This window comes from Bombus fervidus, chromosome 2 (genome assembly GCF_041682495.2).
Source record: "Bombus fervidus isolate BK054 chromosome 2, iyBomFerv1, whole genome shotgun sequence".
Lineage (NCBI taxonomy): Eukaryota > Metazoa > Arthropoda > Insecta > Hymenoptera > Apidae > Bombus > Bombus fervidus.
Window position 1 is genome coordinate 13,457,528 of NC_091518.1, and position 20,157 is coordinate 13,477,684.

At 48.3% G+C, this 20,157-nt stretch overlaps 1 protein-coding gene across 8 annotated transcripts in view; it reads left to right on the plus strand.

Moving 5' to 3' along the window:
• Positions 1–20,157, plus strand: part of LOC139997945 (uncharacterized) — a 281,403-nt gene that overhangs the window by 187,963 nt on the left and 73,283 nt on the right. For all 8 annotated transcript variants that reach the window (XM_072022036.1, XM_072022035.1, XM_072022041.1 and 5 more), the window contains 3 exons: positions 16,070–16,170; positions 16,268–16,485; positions 18,154–18,341. In XM_072022036.1, the coding sequence (XP_071878137.1) occupies positions 16,070–16,170; positions 16,268–16,485; positions 18,154–18,341 (507 nt within the window). The remainder of the gene's footprint in view (positions 1–16,069; positions 16,171–16,267; positions 16,486–18,153; positions 18,342–20,157) is intronic.

Here is a 20,157-nt window from a genome sequence, read left to right on the forward strand (position 1 = left end):
ATGCGTCCTATACGAAGGAAGATTTATCGCGTTTGCATTTTCCACGGTGCGTGCGGTTCACCTACGTGAATACGCGTACCGATCTTTCCCTTGTCGTCCCCTTTCTCCCCGAGGGCGTAGGTGTACCCTGACGACTTAATATTACCACTGAAAAAGATACACGCTTTCGTGGAAGTTTGAACGCTATACCGTGTCGAGATATTAATATTATCTTGGCGAAAGAAATACGCTTCTAGGCAAAGTTACAAGGGTCGAAATACCTCTCGATCTTTATTCTATTGGGTTGGAAAATTAAAATGAATTTTAATAAGAAATTTAAAATGTTTGATTTAATGTTTAAAATTGTAGGAAATTTAAAATAACAATACCGCCTAATGATAAAATCCGCAATCACTTAGTTGTCAACCTAATAATTCGTTTTAAATTTCCTACACTTAGGAAACAAATGTCTTCGCCATAGAAAACGCGACGAAAGAGAATCAACGATCTCTGTGTTTTCTAGAGACGAGACTATCGTGCACCTTGGCGAGATTCAGGAATATCGTGGCGAGATAAACAATCTCTCCCATGGTCACGCCGAGATCACCGATCGACGTTAACGAAGGATTTGGTTTCTCCGAGAATACACATCCCATCTTAGCAACACGTTCTTTTTCCTCTTTTCCCGCTGGTGTATCAACGTCTTCTAATTCGATTTTCTTGAAAATCCAACGCAATTTAGAATGTCTCTGACTTCATTCGCACATTACAAATGTATGACCACGATGTACATGATAACTCGAGCGTTTGAGAGCCAGGCGATATTAATCTGCTCTGTGGGACGATAACTTTTTCCTAGTTGGATAGTCGTTTTAAAACGAGGTTGGCGCGTGCCCATTCTGCGGAGGATTTGCAAATTGAACGGCGCCGTATTAGTCACTTTGAAACTAATCGATGAGCCGCGCGACAATCGATCCTCGAACAAGCCAGCGCAACTAGTCAGGCGCGACCGTGAGAAATCGTTCTCGCTTCCCCGACGTGCATTCTGCGGATATTTCGCCTCGGGATTCTCCGTTCTCCAGCGCGATATTTTTCCCGGCGCCCTGGCATCTACGCAATTCCGCGTAACGCGCGCAGATATTACCTTCTTGTCGAGAGCAGACTAGCATCCAATGAGCCAGGCGGCTGAACGAGCCGTTTTGTTTGGCACTCGGTCTGTCTGGTTAATCGGCTAGCTCATTCTGATATTGGTTTTTTAATATAACCAATGGTCAATTTGTTTGTTGTCGTGCTTAAGCGCGCCGTAATTCGTTAGCAAAAGTTACGGTGGTTATTTAGAAATCTGTCGCTGGTCGTCTTCCAGCATTCGTCAGGGAAAGGGATGTAATTAAGAAAGATCGGATAAATAACAGAGAAATTAAGTTTGGCCTTAGCACACGTAGATACGTAGATATTTTCTAGAACGTCAAAATGAAAAATCTCTTATGATATATTTAGAAGACAATGTGAATTTGCATAGACATCCGGTGTCTAGCGACAGGAGAGAAAAGAAATTCTATATTGGAATTCTTCGAAACTGCCGAAAAGTAAGCGACGGGGCTGGTAGAGAACGCGCGGCACCGCATTTCCCATGTACATTTTAATATAATTTGTGTCGGGGGCTGGCGAGGGAATAATCGGGACAGGATAAGACGCATGCTTCTTCATTGTACTGTACCATAGGAATCTGGCATGAGCTGGGTCGGGCCGCGGCGAGGCGTAGAAGGGAAGGAGAAGGGCTCCTTTGTGAAAGCAGCCTCAGGAAATCAGGATTGATATAGGGCTGCGGTAGGTTCGCTCGTAACTTTGTCCCGCGGTACCCGAGACGCGGCCTCGATCCATTAATCACCCTCGTACGAGGCCTGAACCCTGGGTGATTAGCAGGCGTGAACACCGACTCACCAGGGATATATATGCGATTGCTCGCCATTGTCGACCACCGTGGACGTTCCGCGCCGCCGATTGAGACGTCCGTCTTCTTCGACGATTCGAAAATCCCGAACACGGAATCGCCAGCCGCCGCCGCCGCTTCCGCCTTCTCTTTTGCTCCTGCCTCGGTTCGCGCCGCTATTCTGACTCTCTTTCGTTCGATTTCCCCGTTGCGAAACCGATCCTCCAGAAGTAGACAATGTTAAAGAACAGAAACCTTTCGTCGCATGGAATATCGAGGGTTTGATGTCGCCGTTGTTACTTTCTATTTTCATGACGCGAAAGTACAGTAAGCTACAAAAGATATTGGCACTCCATTGTACTTTCTGCGGCATTTACATAGTAATTAGCTAGATCGAAGCAAGGATTACAAACGACTAATCGTTTAGTCGAATCAAAACACCCTGTATCGTGATCTCTACCCTTAAACGTTAATACTTTAAACACTGCGATTTAGCCGTTGAATCGTAACGAGCCACAGAAATTTCTCTGTTTTGTGGGTGTGACTTACGAGGTAATCAACGTAGCTGTAAATTACCCAGACGGTGGAGAAGACTGGCGCGTCTCCAGGCTTTTCGATGCGCCCCCAAGACTCGGAAGGATTTTCTGCTCGACCGCGTCGCTCTTCTCTGGCACCTTTACGCGCAATAAATAATTAAGCCACGGTACGCGAACGGAGGCACGAAAAGTAAAGCAACGTCTGGCCGTTGGCGCGAATCTTTATGCGTAATAAATAACGGGCACCCTCTATAATACCGCGCGATACGTTCTTTACGATGGCCCAGCTCCCTTTGTTCTCCGCTGTTGTAAATTTGACTACCTTTCTCTTGCTCGGGCTTTTGTCGATTCTCGCATCTTGAGTCTGCGATGACTGCTTGCTTTGAAGAGTCGAGTCACCAAAGGTAATTAAACGCTTTGTGCATTCCGGAAGATTTCAGCTTGCAATGAAAGGACAATTCTACTGGCGCGAACGACGGACACGATGTGATTACGATTTCGCAGCGACGATGCTGTATACCATTCGGCAAGATTTATTTATTTATAACGACGTTATACACACGAACGTGCAATTATTATTCTTTTCGCTTTTAAATCATCGTAGAATCATGAAACGTTTCACGGAAAACGGAACAGCTCGGAATAGCTTGTAAAGTAGCAAAATCAATGGCAATCCGGCCTCCATAGTCGAGAACAACTAGGTCGAGCAATGGGGGAATTCGGGTAGTTAGAGCACCGCGCCGGTAGCTTTCAGCTGGCAACGCGTTCATTTTCCCATTGGCTGGCGTGCGGCGCGCTGCTTCGATTGCACGTTGAGAATGATAAATGGCGGGATAGCCGGCGAAGTAGTAAAAGCGGAGGCACCGGTATGCGTGGCAGTATCCAGGAATAATTTGCTACCGGCTCCCGGCTCGCGTTGCCACGTCCTTTTCATTAAACTTCCGAAACGCCGCTAATATTCACAATTATTATCTTGTATTCCTGCGGGATAATTGAGCGGCTCGGTCGACTTCGAGAAATGGACCAGCCGCGAGAACCAGCCGCGAGGAGACGCGAGAAGGGGGAGAAAAACGGGCGCAGGAGGCGAAGCAGCTGCGAGGATACGATGGAAAACGGAGAGAGAAACTCGCGAGAGGAACGCACGAGCGGCGCCGTGGCGCGCGATGATGAACAGTCCTACGACGATTCGCTAATAACCTGCTATCAGTGTTGTAAAGTACTTTTTACTCTTCTCGTGGTTGCCGATACAGCGAGGGTATTCGCACGATTTCCGCGCATTCCAGCCAGGACTATCGCGGCAATTACATGGAAACACGTTGCATCGTCGCGGGAGCAAAACGTTGATCGAGTTTCGCGTAATCGGGGAATATCGCGAAAAAGAACGCACTGTCGATCCTCTAATGATCCGCGACGGGGTGAGCAACCCTGTTCTCACGGCTTAAGAATTCTTTCACACGGCGATTCTCGCTGGAACGAAACACAGAGACAAATCGTAACATTCGCACGACAGCTGTAGTATCGGTCGCTTCGCTCATCGCGGTGTCGCGTCGCACAATTTAGCGCTCGAGGAAGATCAAAGAATTTACCGAGATCGTCACGAACTTTTTCGAATGATGTATGAAAAGATCTGTGCGAAAAAACTTTCGTCCGTGAGAAATGGGAAAACGGGGTAGGAGAAGGGGTAGGAGAAGGGGTAGGTAGGATGGGAGAGCTGTAAATTTTCTTCGTCACGTTTTTCACTTGCGTACTTTTACGAGTAGGATGTGTCCTCCTGCTATGTACACGTACTCGGACACTGAATATCGAACTATGACTTTTACGCGCTGCTGTTTATTATTCATAATGAGAAGGAAGTGAATACGTCGAAAGACGTATACAACGTTGGTAATTGGGAGTCGTGCCCTCGTGATATTTACGATTTTAATTTGTCAACGAGGCTTAGTTATCCAACTAACGATTCGTGTTTCAGCGTGACAGCTCGCGAGGTATTGATTTAGTAGCCTTCGTCATGGCTGGGAGCGAAGAAAATTCATAGCTCAGTGAACGCGAATTTTAAACGTTCGATAAACTTAATAGCCGATTTCGAAGGTATTTCCAAGTTACATGCGGGATAATGCAGGTATGTTGGACGCGTTCTGGTAAAATTACATCTCTTGATAAAGGTAGTAAGCTGTCTGCCTAGATAATCATGAAGCACTGTGTCTAGCTGACAGACGAGATGAAGATACCTTCGCTGCCCATATGCGCCTCGACCTCGTTGATTTCAGTCGAATAAACAAGACGTTATGGGACACAAATGCGATACGTTATCAGGGAAACGACCCCATTGGTTTTCGTAATTGTCTCCGAGGGAAATTAGGTCCAACGGAGATCTGCGTCGTTATCGGAGGGCTGATAGCTTCTCAAGGAGAAGCGACTTGTATGTAATTGGAATCATTGATATCTAGATAGCTTGCATCGGGAGTTATTTAAATTAAAATGTAAATTAGATCGCATCGAGCGCTACCAGTTATTACGTACTTCCAGTATTCCCAACATCCTCTGTAACTCCGATCACTGGTTACATCGATAGTCACATTCACCGAAGTCTCCTTTGAATATGTATTAAAGTTTACACGAGATACGGCATCTGATTAATGGCTCAAAAATTGGATGAAACTGTCGACTAAGTTTCCTTGGGACATTCGCTGTGCTTGCTTTTTAATTTAAAAAATTTACTTCTTCTTCTTCTTCTTCTTAAGGGTGAGAAGTCGCAAACTTTCGGCATGAATGGATACGAAACATTCCTTTTCGTAACAGGTGTCATTATAAATACGGAACTCCGAAAGACACGCAACCGCTTATTTATACCAAAAAAAAAAGAAAAGAAGAAAGCATCTCCCTTCGAATATTTATTCCTGGCACGTTCACGACGCGAGATACGGGTGTCCCAGATTTTTGAAGAAACACCCGTTAGATGCGCGTCAAGTCGTTGCACGATGGGCCCTACGGGGGTGGCGTGTATGCTGTTGACCCGGTGTGGACCGGTTCGGGTCACTCCTTTTTTCCCTGGCTGATCGAGGCCTTTTTTCTGCCCCTCGCTCCCGCCTCCTCTGGAAGCAACATCGATATAGCCAAGTGTGACGTCACGCGAGGAGGCGTGATAGGTTATACTCTCGTGCGTGTGTGGGCTCACGCGTGGTCCAGGTGTGTACCCGCGAGGCTCATCAGCCACGTTAACAGTTTCCCTCGATTTCGATCTCTCTGCCTGCTTGCGACCAGGGGATTAGGGTACGATTAACGGTTTAGTCGGACGACGCTCAAGCATGCCGCTACTTTATGATCACGAATTGTAAGATCGACTTAACGCGATTGCTACGAACGAAGAATTCCTGATTATCGCTGAATTTAGTGTTTGTACGTTAACTACCTCGTTGATACCTTCTGTTCATCGAACGTTATATTATACGATTATTCCGTTAACGTCGTAAATATTACAGTTGCGAAAGTATTATTGGCATAAATCCGATTCTACGATTAAAATTATTCTCTACAAATGATGTCTCTACGTTCGCTTTTACGAATACTCGTTCGCTCGTTCCATCGTAGCTTCTTTGATTTCTTCTGGAAGATGAGCAAGGTATGCGATTCGAACGAAGGTAGCCTGGTTTCCACTGCTCGGACTAATTAAAACGGGCCGCGCAGGGGAGCTAAATAGAAGCAGGCAAAACATTGGCTCCGCGGACGATATGAAAGCGTCCGGTGGACTGCGAAGAAGTTCGTTAAATAATCGATATCGATGCGAATCCTGGAAGCGCGAGGAATGAAATTGCTAATGTTATATCCCCGAGGATCGGCAATCCTGTAAGAACTGGCTGATTAATAATTCCAGCGTATCCGTCGGTTTCGTCGTTAAAATTGAACGTGACGGTTCTTTCTGCCAGTGCCGTTTCCACGAATCGCTGAGCCCGGTTCTAGATCCACCAAAACGTCCATCCGGACACGCTCAAAGAAAGGAAATCGCTCTCTATTCGGACGATCCCTCGAGGATAGAAGAAAGTTAGGAATGCGCAGCGAATGGGCGTTTCAGTTTCGCGGAAACGTGAATTCGTACACGGTCCTCGGCTCACCGTAGTCCTCCATCGAGATCTTCTCGTTTTTCTGCTCAAAATATACCTAGTTTCATCGCCTTTGCCACCCTCGAGCGATTTTAGCCACAGCTGGCGTTTACTTTGAGTCTTAGCTCTTACGACATATACCGATCGAACATTGTTCCATCTCGCAACTATCAGAAACGAAGAGCAGGATAAATTACCGAGTCGTCTTGTAATAAATTCATTTTCAGTTCAGTGAAATACTGGTCGTTAGTAGCTACAGAACAGAAAGAACAGCTTCGCGTCGGTTTTCGAAGACCGTCTTAAAAATGCAAGATATCTATTCCAACACGAACGATAGGCGTATCGTTGCAAAGTCCGAAGTTAAAGCAGAGAACGTGCAAGGATACGCGCGCCGGTAGCGAACCATTAGCGAATCGCGGCAAGGTTGTTCGTCATCTCACGCTTGGCTAGCCGTAGCCAGGCATAAGCTTGCTTTACCGACACGCGACCCACACGCGGCCTGCACTCCCTCTCTCTTTCTCTCTCTGCCCCTTTCGTTGCCTTTTCTCGCCGGTCTAACACTTACTATCTCGTCGTGTTTTTCTCAAATCGTGTCCGTCCGTCCCGCCACCGAATCGACATAACCGAGAGAGAATCATGACACCGAACCAACATGACTGGAAAAAAAGCGAATTTCATCTCGTGAGATAGTAGTATTGGTGGTTTTTCTCAGTCGTATCGCTTCGGTGAACTGTCCCGCCTGCGCTTCATTTTCTACTACTCTCGGTGCTCGCCACTCTCCAGACCAGGCCAAGACACACGGTGCAGGGGAACAAGACGGAAATAAGATACGACACAGCTGATACGCCTTCGTCCGTCGATTACGCGCTAGGTGTATGCCGGAGATTGCCGGTGATGTCATTTCCAAGTATAAACCGCCGCCAAGTGCAACGCGACTGCCTGCCACTTATGTGTCCGCGACACCATTTTATTGGGGATACCGTAGGACGATAAGGCTCGCCGATAATTGTTTTTCGGCTACTTTTTCGCTGGTCGACACGAACACCGTGGATCGTCAAGCCTATTTTTTTCTCTCAGCTCGTATTTTTCTCCGCGATCTTTATGCACGACCCATGTTCGTCCCGATCTACGTGCCAATTATTTATTTTCACATCCCGATAAACCTCTATTATAGCTTGAACCACGGGTATTCTTTCATGAACACCTCGGTGAATTCGTGGTTTTAAACCGGTACGTCGGTATCGCGAAACGTTTCGAGCATAATTGACTTTTATCCCTGCTCACCGAACGCGTCGTGTATCAGGCATTGTAGCGTGTCAGGATGCATTGCCAAGCAGTTTATCTGGCTACTTCGAACGGCGACGAACGCGGATAGTTTCGCTAGCTTGATTCCGATAACGCGAGCGTTAGAGAAATACCGAGGAACATATGTTCGCGATCGGTGTCGAACGAGCTGCGTATTGTAATCTGCATGTTGTAACGTATCTCGTGTATGAATTAGATTCTGATAGAGGAGGCTTAATTCTGAAGCTTCGATCTTGCAGCAAATATCTTGAGGCATTAAATATAAAGGGCAATAAGATAATTTACCAAGAATTTATGTAATTCTTCGTCTTAAGATATCCAAAATTCGTCGAATATTCTTCATTCCTGTCGCATTATTTTCTTTTCCGTAGAAAATTCCTCTCGAAATTTGGATTCCTTTAAAGACTATACTATCTTATTTAAGCGTCTTTTTAATAATCCACGATGCATTTGAACGGTTTCTCATCCTTGTTTCGGATATCGTGCAGGTATTCGATCGGTGGTCGCGCGCGGCTGCTCGTCGATTTTTCCGGCAGCCGATTATTAATATCCCGGAGGCGGCCGCGGATCAGCATTCCCAACGACATTTCTCACGAACCGATTCGCGAGTCAAAAATGCCCGCTATCGACCGCTAGAAATTTATACCACGAGGGGCTCTTGCCCGATAAAACAAGGAATTCGAAGTCAGCGATGAAGTGAAGGGAGGTTTGTCCGGCCTGAGCGAGCTGCGCCCGCGACATCAATCATCCTGGCGGGCAAGACTTTCACCGGCTGTTACGACGACGACGTCCACGTAGCTGCACGAAAGACTCCTGGCAGTCCTGGCTCGAGTGCGTTGCGCTGCGTTGCGTCTCGTTGCGTATCGACTCTTGGACTTCCGTGCCAAGCGCGTCACAAACTATTTTCCACCATCGAAACGAACATTCCCCTTTAGCTCCTCTTACGATCTTAATATCGTAGGATTTCGCGTATTGACATTGTTCATCGGCAAAATTATACAAACGAAACGACTACGACGAAGGAGAATAACTAGATGGATCTAAATCTAAATATCGTTTTATTTTTCTCAAACACTTGAGAATATTCTATTTATATCGTTATCACGTTTCACGTTAATCTCTAGCACAGATGACTGCCGCCTGCTCGTTTAATATACCGTTTGAAAGCTCGAAACCTCGAAGAGGAAAGTCATCGCGAAGGAAGAGTTTTCGAAATCGTCGCCAATATTCCGGTCGTCGAAACGAGACCAATTGCGTTATGACTTCTCGCCAAAATATCTTGATACGTAGCAACCGGCACGATTTGCAACCCGATTCCTTCTCAATGCCCAGAGTTGCACAGACACGATTTATGAGCTGGAATCTTTCGACACGGTGAAATCGGTGCTTCGTCTTCCGAAGTTCGACGCTTCCTCTCTGTTTACCAACTTCGTGTGCGAGAAATTGAATCTCGCGCAGGCTAAAGAGAACGAATCGAGTCCGATTTCGACGTGTTCAATTACCTTACGCTCATAAAATGGCTGTGATTGGCCGATAACTCAGCGTCTCCTTGCGAATTCGAAAAACAGGATCAAGAGGATACGAGTTTTGTTGGAAGGATCGACCGATTCGGGCCAGTAGCTTCGAAGACGGTCGAGGATGATTCAATCGAGGCGATTCGCGTTCTTTCGGCAACGTCCCGCCCACGGACGATCGTGATCCACCTGGAACGAACGAGACGAACAAAACGAGAGGCAAAGATCCAAGCGCGCTGGTAGGATCGACTGTTCGACGATGATTCAGGCAAATCGATCTGCCGTGCGGTCTCTCTTTCGTCAGCTACATAATGTTCCGCCCACAGAGCATCGTGCTGTAGACCGGAAAAAAATAGAAGTCGTACGATGAAGGGACGCGCCCTGACATCGCATCGGTAGCATCGATCGTCGGTACATGATTTTGTTTCATAACGATACCCCCACGAACCGACTTTCCGTGGAGCTTCTTCGAGGAACGTTGATCGCACTCGGCGATTCTTCGCCGAAACGAGTATCGATTTGAATTCATCGTCTTATTCCGTTCGAGCTGTCCACCGTAATCGAGGCTGCTTTATTATATGCTCGAGAAATTAGCATTCATTGCAGCCTCTGTGCCTCGAGATTAATGCACGCAAGGATCTTTATACGAGGAATATCGAATCTACTCGACGATCACTGGTGAAAAGAACATCGTAAAGTCTAAGTGAAAACGCCATAGATATTCTATCCACAAAGCGATTTAACTTTACGATGAAAGCACAAGCCGAGTCGAGTGGAAACTCCTTCGCGTTTCGATAAAAATCTGGCTCTTGCGATCACCGTTAAACAAACCTGGCCGCGTGTCAATTACCACTTGGAGAAATTTCAAACTTGTCGGCGCGACTTTAAGAAAATAGGCCTTCGTGTTAAGACAGAGAAGCGATGGTCGGACACCCAGCGCGTCCCACCCACGAGAGACGCGAAGGATGATCCACGAAGAGAGTCAGAACCGTGCGCGGTAAGGAACTAGAGAGACCCGGTGAAAAGTACCATTGATCCAGCGCCATATTTCTCCGGTCGGAGTTTATTGAGGAAGCTCGGTGATGGGGGAGGGTATGGGGTGGAAGTATTGAATTCATCGGTGTACGCATTGTCGACAAGATATACGAAGCTGGAGGTTACGGGTTAAGTGGAGCCTGTACCTCCGGTAAATAAGTCTCCCCGCTTGCTCGGGCTGTTACCCGTGTACGTGTGCGTTGTCTTGGCGGGCGTTACGCGTGTGGAAAGTGCACGCTGCCGGCCGCACATAGGCCAGGCCACGCTTTCACGGGGCAATTTATAATCGTACCGGGTTCAATGGAACCCGGCCGTGTGGGACGGCCGAGAACAAAGGAACACCCCGTGGAAGCTAGGTGGTTGCGCTCCGCGACGACCACCACCTCCGTGTCCGACGCTCGCTTAATCGATGATTAGTTGCTTGGGAGCCCTTTTGATTCCCGAAGCTGATGTATCTTCGCGTTGGCCCAACGTTTCTTTGAATCGTGGATGGATAACGTAGCCAAGCGAATCTGAAACGAAAAGTATCTGCGAGTAGGCGGCGTCGACAGGTGGAGGTAAACTCTTCTTTGCCAGAGTTCTTTTTTTTTTCCTTTTTTCCTCGAGTTTGACCGGTCGAACTATATATGCTGGATACCGATTGAAAGAAGTATGAAAATTTTAATCAATTTTTTCCTCCTATAATAAACACAATTTTCGTTCGTTGCGCTTTAAAAAGGTATCTGACGGAAAATGTGAGAATCGAGAGCCGTAGGAAGATGGAAATACGACGAATCACTGTAAATTACGCGCAGTTGAGATCCCGGAAGCGAATACATATATCGTGGTGCGTCGATCCTCTTGGATACTTTGCTCTCGATTTGGCCACTGGACTACGCCCACAGCGGGGTCGGCCGCTCGACAAAAAAAGCTCCTTCATTAACGCCGCTGACTTTTGGACAAAGGATCGAACACGGTCGGGTTACGTTGGCTCTCGCGTACAGGCAGAAAAGGGGATCCTCCGTGCGTGGACATTGTTTGTACGTGAGTTACAGGAACGAGGGGCACAAAGCGCCGGTTCCAGCCGACCTATGACCCCGTCTCTAATGAGCGGCAAAGCACGGCTATTGTGAGCGAGCCTCCTCCTCCGCGCCTACTGCCTCATTCGTTCTTCTCTTCCTCGCTCGGCAGCCTAACCCTCCGCACTCCACTCCATCCACCAGCACGATTATTTCGAAAGAACACGCTACTCGCGCATCGTATTTTGAATCGCAATAGCGATTAAAAGTTATTGCTGCTGGAAATCTCCTTTGAATCCAGCTGATTTATGCTTATTGAGATTTGGAGGTGATCGTTGCGCTTTTTGGCAGATAAAATAAAACGGCCAAATAGAAGCTACGGCTACCGTGTTGCCAGGTAGAACTACGACTACTGCACTGGCAAATTCGTGCATAGGACGAGAGGTGCTGTTGCACAGATTGATTCAGCGAAAAGGCAGTCGTTATAATTAGCCGGGCTGTGCGTCGAACCAATCGAAACAATCGGTACCGTTTCGACGCGAAACATTGTTTCAACCGAGGGAATAGGCGTGAAAATAACAACACGTATGATCGATGCTCGGTGCAGGCGTAATATGCGCATGCATCGTGGATCCAAGAGCAAGCAGGAAGAAGCGAGGTAAGAGGAGTGAGCGGGAAAGAGACGAGGAACGCTGGTCGTTCTCAACTGGGTCGATCTCGATGCTCTATAATCCAGCAATGCCGCCGACAAATGGAGTGCTAAATAATCTCTCGACGAGAGTGGAAAAACGAGCAATAGGCCGCACGAGTCCCGAAGCAGACCGTCGCTCGGGTAATAAGTCATCGAAGAGTATCGAAGAGGATCCTCGGGACACGTATCTCCAGCGAGATCCGGTTCGCAGAGGCAATTTTGGAAATTGCCACGATTAATTCCCAAAATTACGAGCATTTTCTCTTCGAATGGTTCGGTGAATGTCGGTGGACAGCATTTTTCAAGGTTTCTGTCGCGTGATCGCACCCATTCGAATCCAATAACCAATCATCCATAATCGATGTAAAAAGGACGAGTTGCTCGAGCAGTCGCTTAATAAACGATAAAAAGCAATGGCACGGAAGAAGGATTTTTCCGCGAAGAAGGAAAGTTTCCGTGGTACAACGATCAGCGAACGAGCTGGACGATAGTAGGAAGAGCCCTGGACTCGCGGCGGTTCTTCGAAAGGGCCGCGAGCCGGGGAAAAAAGGATAGAAGAAAGGGGGAAGCGAAATCCCGAGGCAAACCGTCGCCGTTCTTGTCGGCCAGGCAGACGGCAGCAAAGGGGAACACCCTGTACATGCCAACGACATTCCCGAAGTGCAGCGTGCAGTTTTTCGCGGCTACCAGCGCAGGCCCTGACGAGAGAGTGACTCACGGGCTCTGCAGTCGAATGCAAGGGCGAACACGCACGTGCTCTCTCTTCTACACGCACGTCAGTGAGCACGCACACGTGGCCCGCGGCCTACCTGTGCACGTGTACAATCCGTTTGTACAGGGTGTTTATCGCGAATCGGTTTTGCTTGCAGCGTAGCTTCGATAATCGTTCCCGCGTCACCGAATTTAAAGGCCAAAGGGATGATTCAAGGAAAGTTTTAAGCGTCCGTCAAGAATAGAAAATTTAAGTATTTGTAAGGAAATCAATTTGAAAGTTTCGAACAAAGATGACGGCACTTGTATCGAAGTATCAGATTTACAAGCTCCAAATCGCCGCTAAAGTTAACGTACTACTCCACTTGTGAATATCGAAGTACCGTACCTGATTCGATCGACCTGTAAAATGTACCAGGCCTGTGTATAAAAAATCTTACGTTAAACGTCAAGTAAATACCTTTACAGGGACGAGGTTGTTAGAAACGCTCAAAAACCTAGTGTACAAAGAATCGATCGACCTTCGTCCGGTTACATCGTGATAGTTCCACGATCGAAAGCACGTCACCCAGTATAAAACGCGCTAGAATTCGTGTGGACGCGTACACGTGTACGTATACTCGCGAGCATGTTCCGCTGGACGGGTTCGTCAGTGTGCAAGTGGATCAAAGATCGAAGGATCACGAGCGAGAAGGAGGAGAAGAAGAAGACAACGACGACGACTAAGACGACTACGAGGACGGGTGGAACGACGCGAACCAGAGAAGTCCTCTGTAGAAGAGAGGGAGGAAGAAAGAAGAGGAGAGAAGCGCGAGATTTATTTGCCCGAATTTCGACTGGCGGCCGATGCCGTGGCCGCTTCCAAGGAATGCATTTCGCATTCGGGGTCTTCCACGGAATATGTTCTGCGACGGGGTTGAGGTTTCTGCTTCGATCGGCTAAACCAGTCACCGAGGTTTGTTATTGTTTTCGGGGGCCACGGACCGTTCTTGCGATACGCTGTCTCTGCCTGCTCTCGTACCTTCTGCGGTCGACTAGTGGATCGTGTCGGCCATGGGACCAAAGACCGAGCTTCCAGGATCCCGCGGTTCTCCATTTTTTTCTTCTGTCAGAAGGAACTAGTCGATCGTTCTTCTTACGGTCTGCGTGAAACCAGTAGTGACAGCTTATTCGGATGATGTATGGGCAACGATGCGCGACGTAATTAGTATTCTATCTGGAAGAGGATCCTGGTAGAGTATCTCCATATTATCGTAATTATGTTGGAAGAGAAGTTGGAAGTATTCTCAGCAGGAACCAGTTGGTTATAAGTAGCTAGAACGGCGTTACATAGTAGCTGGCGCTAACTCAAGCGCCTTTTGCTTTCGTGTCGACCGTCATTTTGCGTCTCCGTATTAATCGAATCGATAAAATCCAGCAGTCCGTGTATATACGTCGATCAGACACGAAACGAGAAATTCTAAAGGCTCGATCGAGACCGTGTACACCGTGGAGAGGTAAGAATCGGTTTCGTTGGATCGCGTGGTGAGCACGATCGAACGTCGAACGAGAAGCGATCGGTAGGCTCGCGAATGCAGCACAGCCGTGAAAGGTGTCGTTAACCGAAAGGAACAGTCGAACCGACGAGGCTATTGCGGTGTTATCCGATCGAGGGATCGGCGATCGAACGGTGATGTATCGTTTCCGATGGGGCTCCCCTCGAATCGGCGCTATTAGGCCGTTGGCATCGGTTTTTACGCTCGAACCGAGAGATTCCGAGGCACGGGCGGGCCTCGCGATGCGTGTCCCGTAAACGACGGCATGCACAGCGTTTAACTAATGTGTCCGGGACCGGTCCGGATCGCATTGATCACCGTTCCGAGACTAGATTTATGTCGACGAATGATTCACGGCGTGATTTACAGCGGATTGTCCGGTACGCGCATACTGATTGACCATTTATTCCGCTCTCCCGGCGTACCGGCCCACTAATCACTTATTGGGTTAAGGTGAAATCTTCTCGACGTCTGATCGTCGAAACTGACCTGTTTCGATCCTGACCGACAGCTCGATTCGAGATACCGTGTCGGAGGACTTCCTGGTTCGCTCGAGACGCGAGACGAATCTTTTCGTTGCAGCAAGACGAAAATATAGGATCCGTCTGACCGAAGTCTTCTTGCTAGCGACGTCACGTTTATTCGCTTCAAAGAAACAAAACGATCATCTCTACGAGCTATCAGCTTGAAATAGATCTATGCTTCAGATTCTAGATCCATTTACACCGATCGAGGATCTATTCGAGAGCGTGATGTCTCTTCGTTTAACGAAGGTCGGTGTAGAAAACCGCGTTTTTCCCGTAGGTTACTTACGAGTCGAGAACATGGACTGTCTCGAATCCGTGTTTTCTGTCGGCGAGCAGTCCGAAAGTCCCGCAGGACCACTCTTCCTCCTTTTTCCGATCTCTGTCTGCCCGATTCGTGGCTCGATCACGAAGGCAGGGCACGCGTCTCGCCCGTAGAATGTCGTCGTAACGAGGTGTTCCACCCCCCTGTCCCCTCCAGCGTCTCCCCACCTCGTCGGCCAACGAAACCCGGTGCACAGCGACAGATTTCTCGTCCTTCGTCTGGTTCGTGTCCAGAGGTGATCCCTTCCGAGCGGCAACCGGCAGGGACGAACGTTTAAATTAGGCAGGGAATCCCGTGGAATCCACGAAAGAAACGAAGCGGCCGGCATTCCGTGAGGTTTTGATACGCCTTCGGGCTATTGGTCGTCGGGGTACCATTAGCCCTTATGCGGTGGGAATGACTCCTTAGAGTCCAACCGGTCAACCTTCGCGCGGTGGGTCGTAACCGCTTGCACGCTCTAAATCCTACATTTAATCGGTCGCGAATTCGATCGGTGATCGATGAGGTCGCCGATTCGCGACGAACCGCGTCCGATAGAATTGCCAGAAAAACTCGGCTCCGATCGTTCTCGTTGCCCCACGGTGTTTTATCGCTGCGACCGCGATAGCGAAGGATGCGTCGATCGACATCGTATCGGCGCCGATCGGATTTATATCGTCCACTTTACTCGGAATTGATGTTCTCTTGGATGATTTAATGCCACGAAGTTATAAGAAGAATGTTCTCAGAACGCGTCTCATCGTTGTATTTTACCGGATCATTTTGAAACATCGAACTGTTTTTATAAAATCGATATCTTTCCCCATATATATTCTTTTTTCTCGCAATCGGTAGGAATTGTTCTCACGCGAAAAAGTTTTGTAACAGCGTTCGCGTTTGTTCGTTGCAGAGTCTGGCCACAGGTTGGACAGCGGCTCCCCATTCTGGAGGATTCAGCTCGATCAGGATCTTCTAGACACCATCAGCGCTATATACCCGGAGTGGTTTAAGGTAAGCTGCTTGTCCTTTCCTGTCCCCCCTGTCGCCATCGGTGGCCCTCGAGCGTCCTTGAACGAATCCCGGATAACGAGGTGCGCTCCTCGTGCAGGACTATACTAACACCCGAGCCTCGACTTCCTCTTCGTCGAGTACTTCCGGTGGTCAGTTGAACACCGAGGGCATCGTGGCCGCCGACACCAGTGCCGTCCTTGATCACAAGGTCGCCAAAGGTGATTCCAAGTCGAAGTCTAAGGCGAAGAAGGTGGACAGTCTGAAGGACAAGGAAAGAGACAGGAAGGAAGCCAGACGCGAATCCAAAGACGAGAGGTGATTACCCTGCAAATGAATTCACTCGGCAACAACCGTCTTTCCAGACTACGATTCCTCGAATGACTGACCCCACTATTTTTATATCTTTCGCGATACGGTTGCTTCTATCGAATACTTTTCGTACAACGCGTCACACGTTTGTTATACCTAAGACTATGGTTACGATCTGCCTATCGTTTTCACGCTAGCATCAGAACGCAAGCCCAGTGCGCTCTCTTCTCGACAGTTTATTATTTCTACCAAGTACTTACTCGCGGCCGCGGCAAGTTGGTCGCGATAACCGTGTAACTGTTGCGAAAACGGAGTTCCTTTCGACGATTCACGACCGATCTAACTTGTACGATTTAACGTTCCCACGTAATCGTTACGCGAGAACATAAACGTTCTAACCACCTTGCTATCGAACAAGCTGACGAGCGATCTTCGATCCCGAGGACTTTCTCTTTCGAGTACCTTAAAATATTCCATCGGGCAGCCGCAATTTTAACTCAAGTTTTTTATCCGCGGTTCGGTCCGCTCTTATCTCTTCGCCGGCGTTTTATTCGCGTTCTCGCCTCGAATGACCCGGTTTTATGGGCTCGAACTCTTCGAGATACCGTCCGCGAACGAGCGCGCGTATATCGCGGATCGAGCTGCGTTCCACGCTTTCCCTGGCGCTGAAACGCCGCAAGATAAAGCGTATCGATGTTATATCGCGGTTTATCACGCGCTCTAAATCATCTTGCGGAACACGAGGATACGGCCTCCGAGATTCGCGAGGCTGTGCCACGCGGAGGCAGTAACGTAAATAACGCTTAATAAAGCGGAAGATAACGCGGTGCCGCGGAGATCGTAACAAAGTTGCTCAGACTTTTGAAACTGCCTCCGCGTACGTGTTTTCGGATAAAGTTTAATTGGCTACTTTTGTTACACCGTGTTTCGTGAAAAAATCGATGTTACAATAGCAAAATTAAATACAGAGTCGATGGTTGTTCGCGGGTTGTTTCGTGATGTTTCGAGGTGCCTTACGGATAAGCAAAGAACAACGTGCTACTATGTGAAATAAATACGAAGCGATACAAGTGATTTAAATAACCGAAGTACAGTACCGACAGTTTCGAGTCAAAGCGTTGTTAACGCGGTAAACTCTTATTCTCGACTGAAATAGAACGAACGTTGTTCCGGCAAAATACAAAAAACGTCCATATTCAAGTTTTTGTGCAAAAACGAGCAGAATCTATTAGAAACTCGAAGAGAACGGAACCGCTCGATACAATAATATCCTGAAAGGGTTTCTTGCTCGGAGCCAAGGGGTCAGTCACTCGCGGTGGATGCGGTGGAAGAGGAGAGGAGAGAGAGAGAGAGAGAGAGAGAGAGCGGTTTTCGTCGCTTTCTGATGAAAACGTTCCATTCGGTTGAACCGAGTGTCGATTGATCCGTCATTCCTTCATCATCGGCAAAAACACGACCAAAGGATGGACTCGGAGCCGATTGACACTCGTTTTGCCGGCGAGTTCTCCTCTTCGATCGTTCGTCTCCTCCTTCCCCTCCTGTTCCTGGACACGAAGCGATGGCAACCACGAATCGATGGGTCGATCCGTTGGTCGGTTCGACGTATCGACGTATGAAAGATTAATTCACAAAACGGCACGTTTTGCTCGTTTCGGTCCGCGCTCGGACCCGCAGGGACGCTGGAAACGGTAAGAAAGGCACGAAGCCCTCGCCGCAGCAGGATAAAGCGGCGGACGTGGCAGGAAGGAAGACCGCGGGTGTTCCAGGATCGGGCACAGAGATGGCCGAGGGTAATCAGTCGCCGCCGAAGGCGGAGGTCGACGACTCGTCGCTTCAACACGCCATGGATCGCAACAAGGAATGTGAGTACATTTACATTTTATTGCTACCTTTTTGTACGACTGCCCCTGTCGTCGCGCTTTATGACCCTTAAACGAGAACGCCGTGCCGGCGTAACCTCCAGTTCTTGTTCAGCAACCGATTCGTGTTTCGTCAACGATCCTTCTCGTCGCGAGTCTCTCGCGATTTTCTGGACGATCCACCGCCACCGACCCGATCCGATTCGTCGCCTCTGCAATCGTCTCGGGCACACCGCTATTCACCGGATGTTTTTATCGGGTCGTACGGCCACCGATCTCGGCCTCGTAACCATGAAAAGGATACATCGTCACCGTATACCGTCGATCGCTACGACGTTGCTCCTCGTTCAGAACGGAGCTACCGATCGTAACGGAAGATCGACGCTCGCGTACCACGAATTTTATCGATCGCGGAATGCCGGTTTATATCCTTTCTGCGAATTAAACTTTTTCTCCAGCCACCGTAACGAGAGGAATCAGGTATCGTTCTTCCTTTCTATGTTAATGAGACGACGATTTTAAAAGATACTCTTTTTTCGTTCTTTTGCAGCGTGTACTTTTGCTTTACCGCAATTACGATTTTGTAAGATAAGTAGTAGTACTATGTAAAGTATTGAAAAAAGATATTTCGCCATCCAAGAAACTTTTATTTCGATCGGTTTATTTATATCTGGAGAACGAATCTCGTTGACAGCCGGTAACAATAGAACAACCGGACAAAGCTTCCCGTTGCATCAAGGCACGTCTACGGCCTCGATAACCGTCGATCGATCTTGACTTCCAGCGCGCGCGGAGGAGGAAGTGTCGTTCTCGACGACCGGAATAACCGATGAAAACGACTAACGGTTCGCCGTGCGACGACATTCGCTTCCGATCGGTTGCCGGTCGCATTAGTCTCGGTTATTATGCGAGACGGCCTGTAATCGCGCAACTGTGTTCCGTGCAACTCCACGTTGCAGTTATCCTGGCTGTTAGCATCCGCGAGCCATGAACGCCTGTAATCCGCGGCCGAAGCTCACCCTCTTTAACGAGTCCCCCGCTATTATGCTCGTGGTGCCAGTGTAATCAGTCGCTCGTTATAACCGACCGATCATCGACTTGGAATCCATAGATATTTCTACGAGTCGCTCCCTTTAGCACCGCGCAACCCATACCTCTGATTCTACTCGTAGCATTTCCTTTGCCGATTGCACGATTCGCGAACATTCCTTCCGGAAGCCACTGAATCTGAAAATTTTTACTTTTTACGTCATAAAATTTTAATAGGTCACTACGAAAAGTAATAACGCGCTACTGTGGCTGTTATGATATTTACAGGCAGATTAATGACATGCAAGTACGTACATTAAACGTACGTATCGTTTAGTGGTACTTTCATACGTCGACAAAAATTTAATGCTATGGAAATACAACGTAGATTTACGTACACTCCGTCAACTCAACAAATTCGCTCTCGTCGTAAGTTCCGTCGGAAGAAAGAGGTTAATATCGAACGACCGGTCGTGGTCGCAAGAAAGTTATACCGACCACCGGCGCGAGTTGGACGTAACATCGTCCCGACATCGGTTCGAGCAACACCGTCGAACAACAATACAGCGAGTGGCCAACGATAACTCATCGCGGCCGGGTTTGCGGCGCTGGACGCCGAGCCACGACGCACGCAACGATCCTGCGGACTCCCGTCATGGCGGCGGAGGCTACGAGACGAGCAGAAGACGCGGCAAAATGTTGCCGGCCGAAAATTGATTTCACCTTCGGCAAACGAGCCGCGGTTGCTTTTTGCCGCGTTCGCATACGTTATCCCCCGCAGCACGTGAGC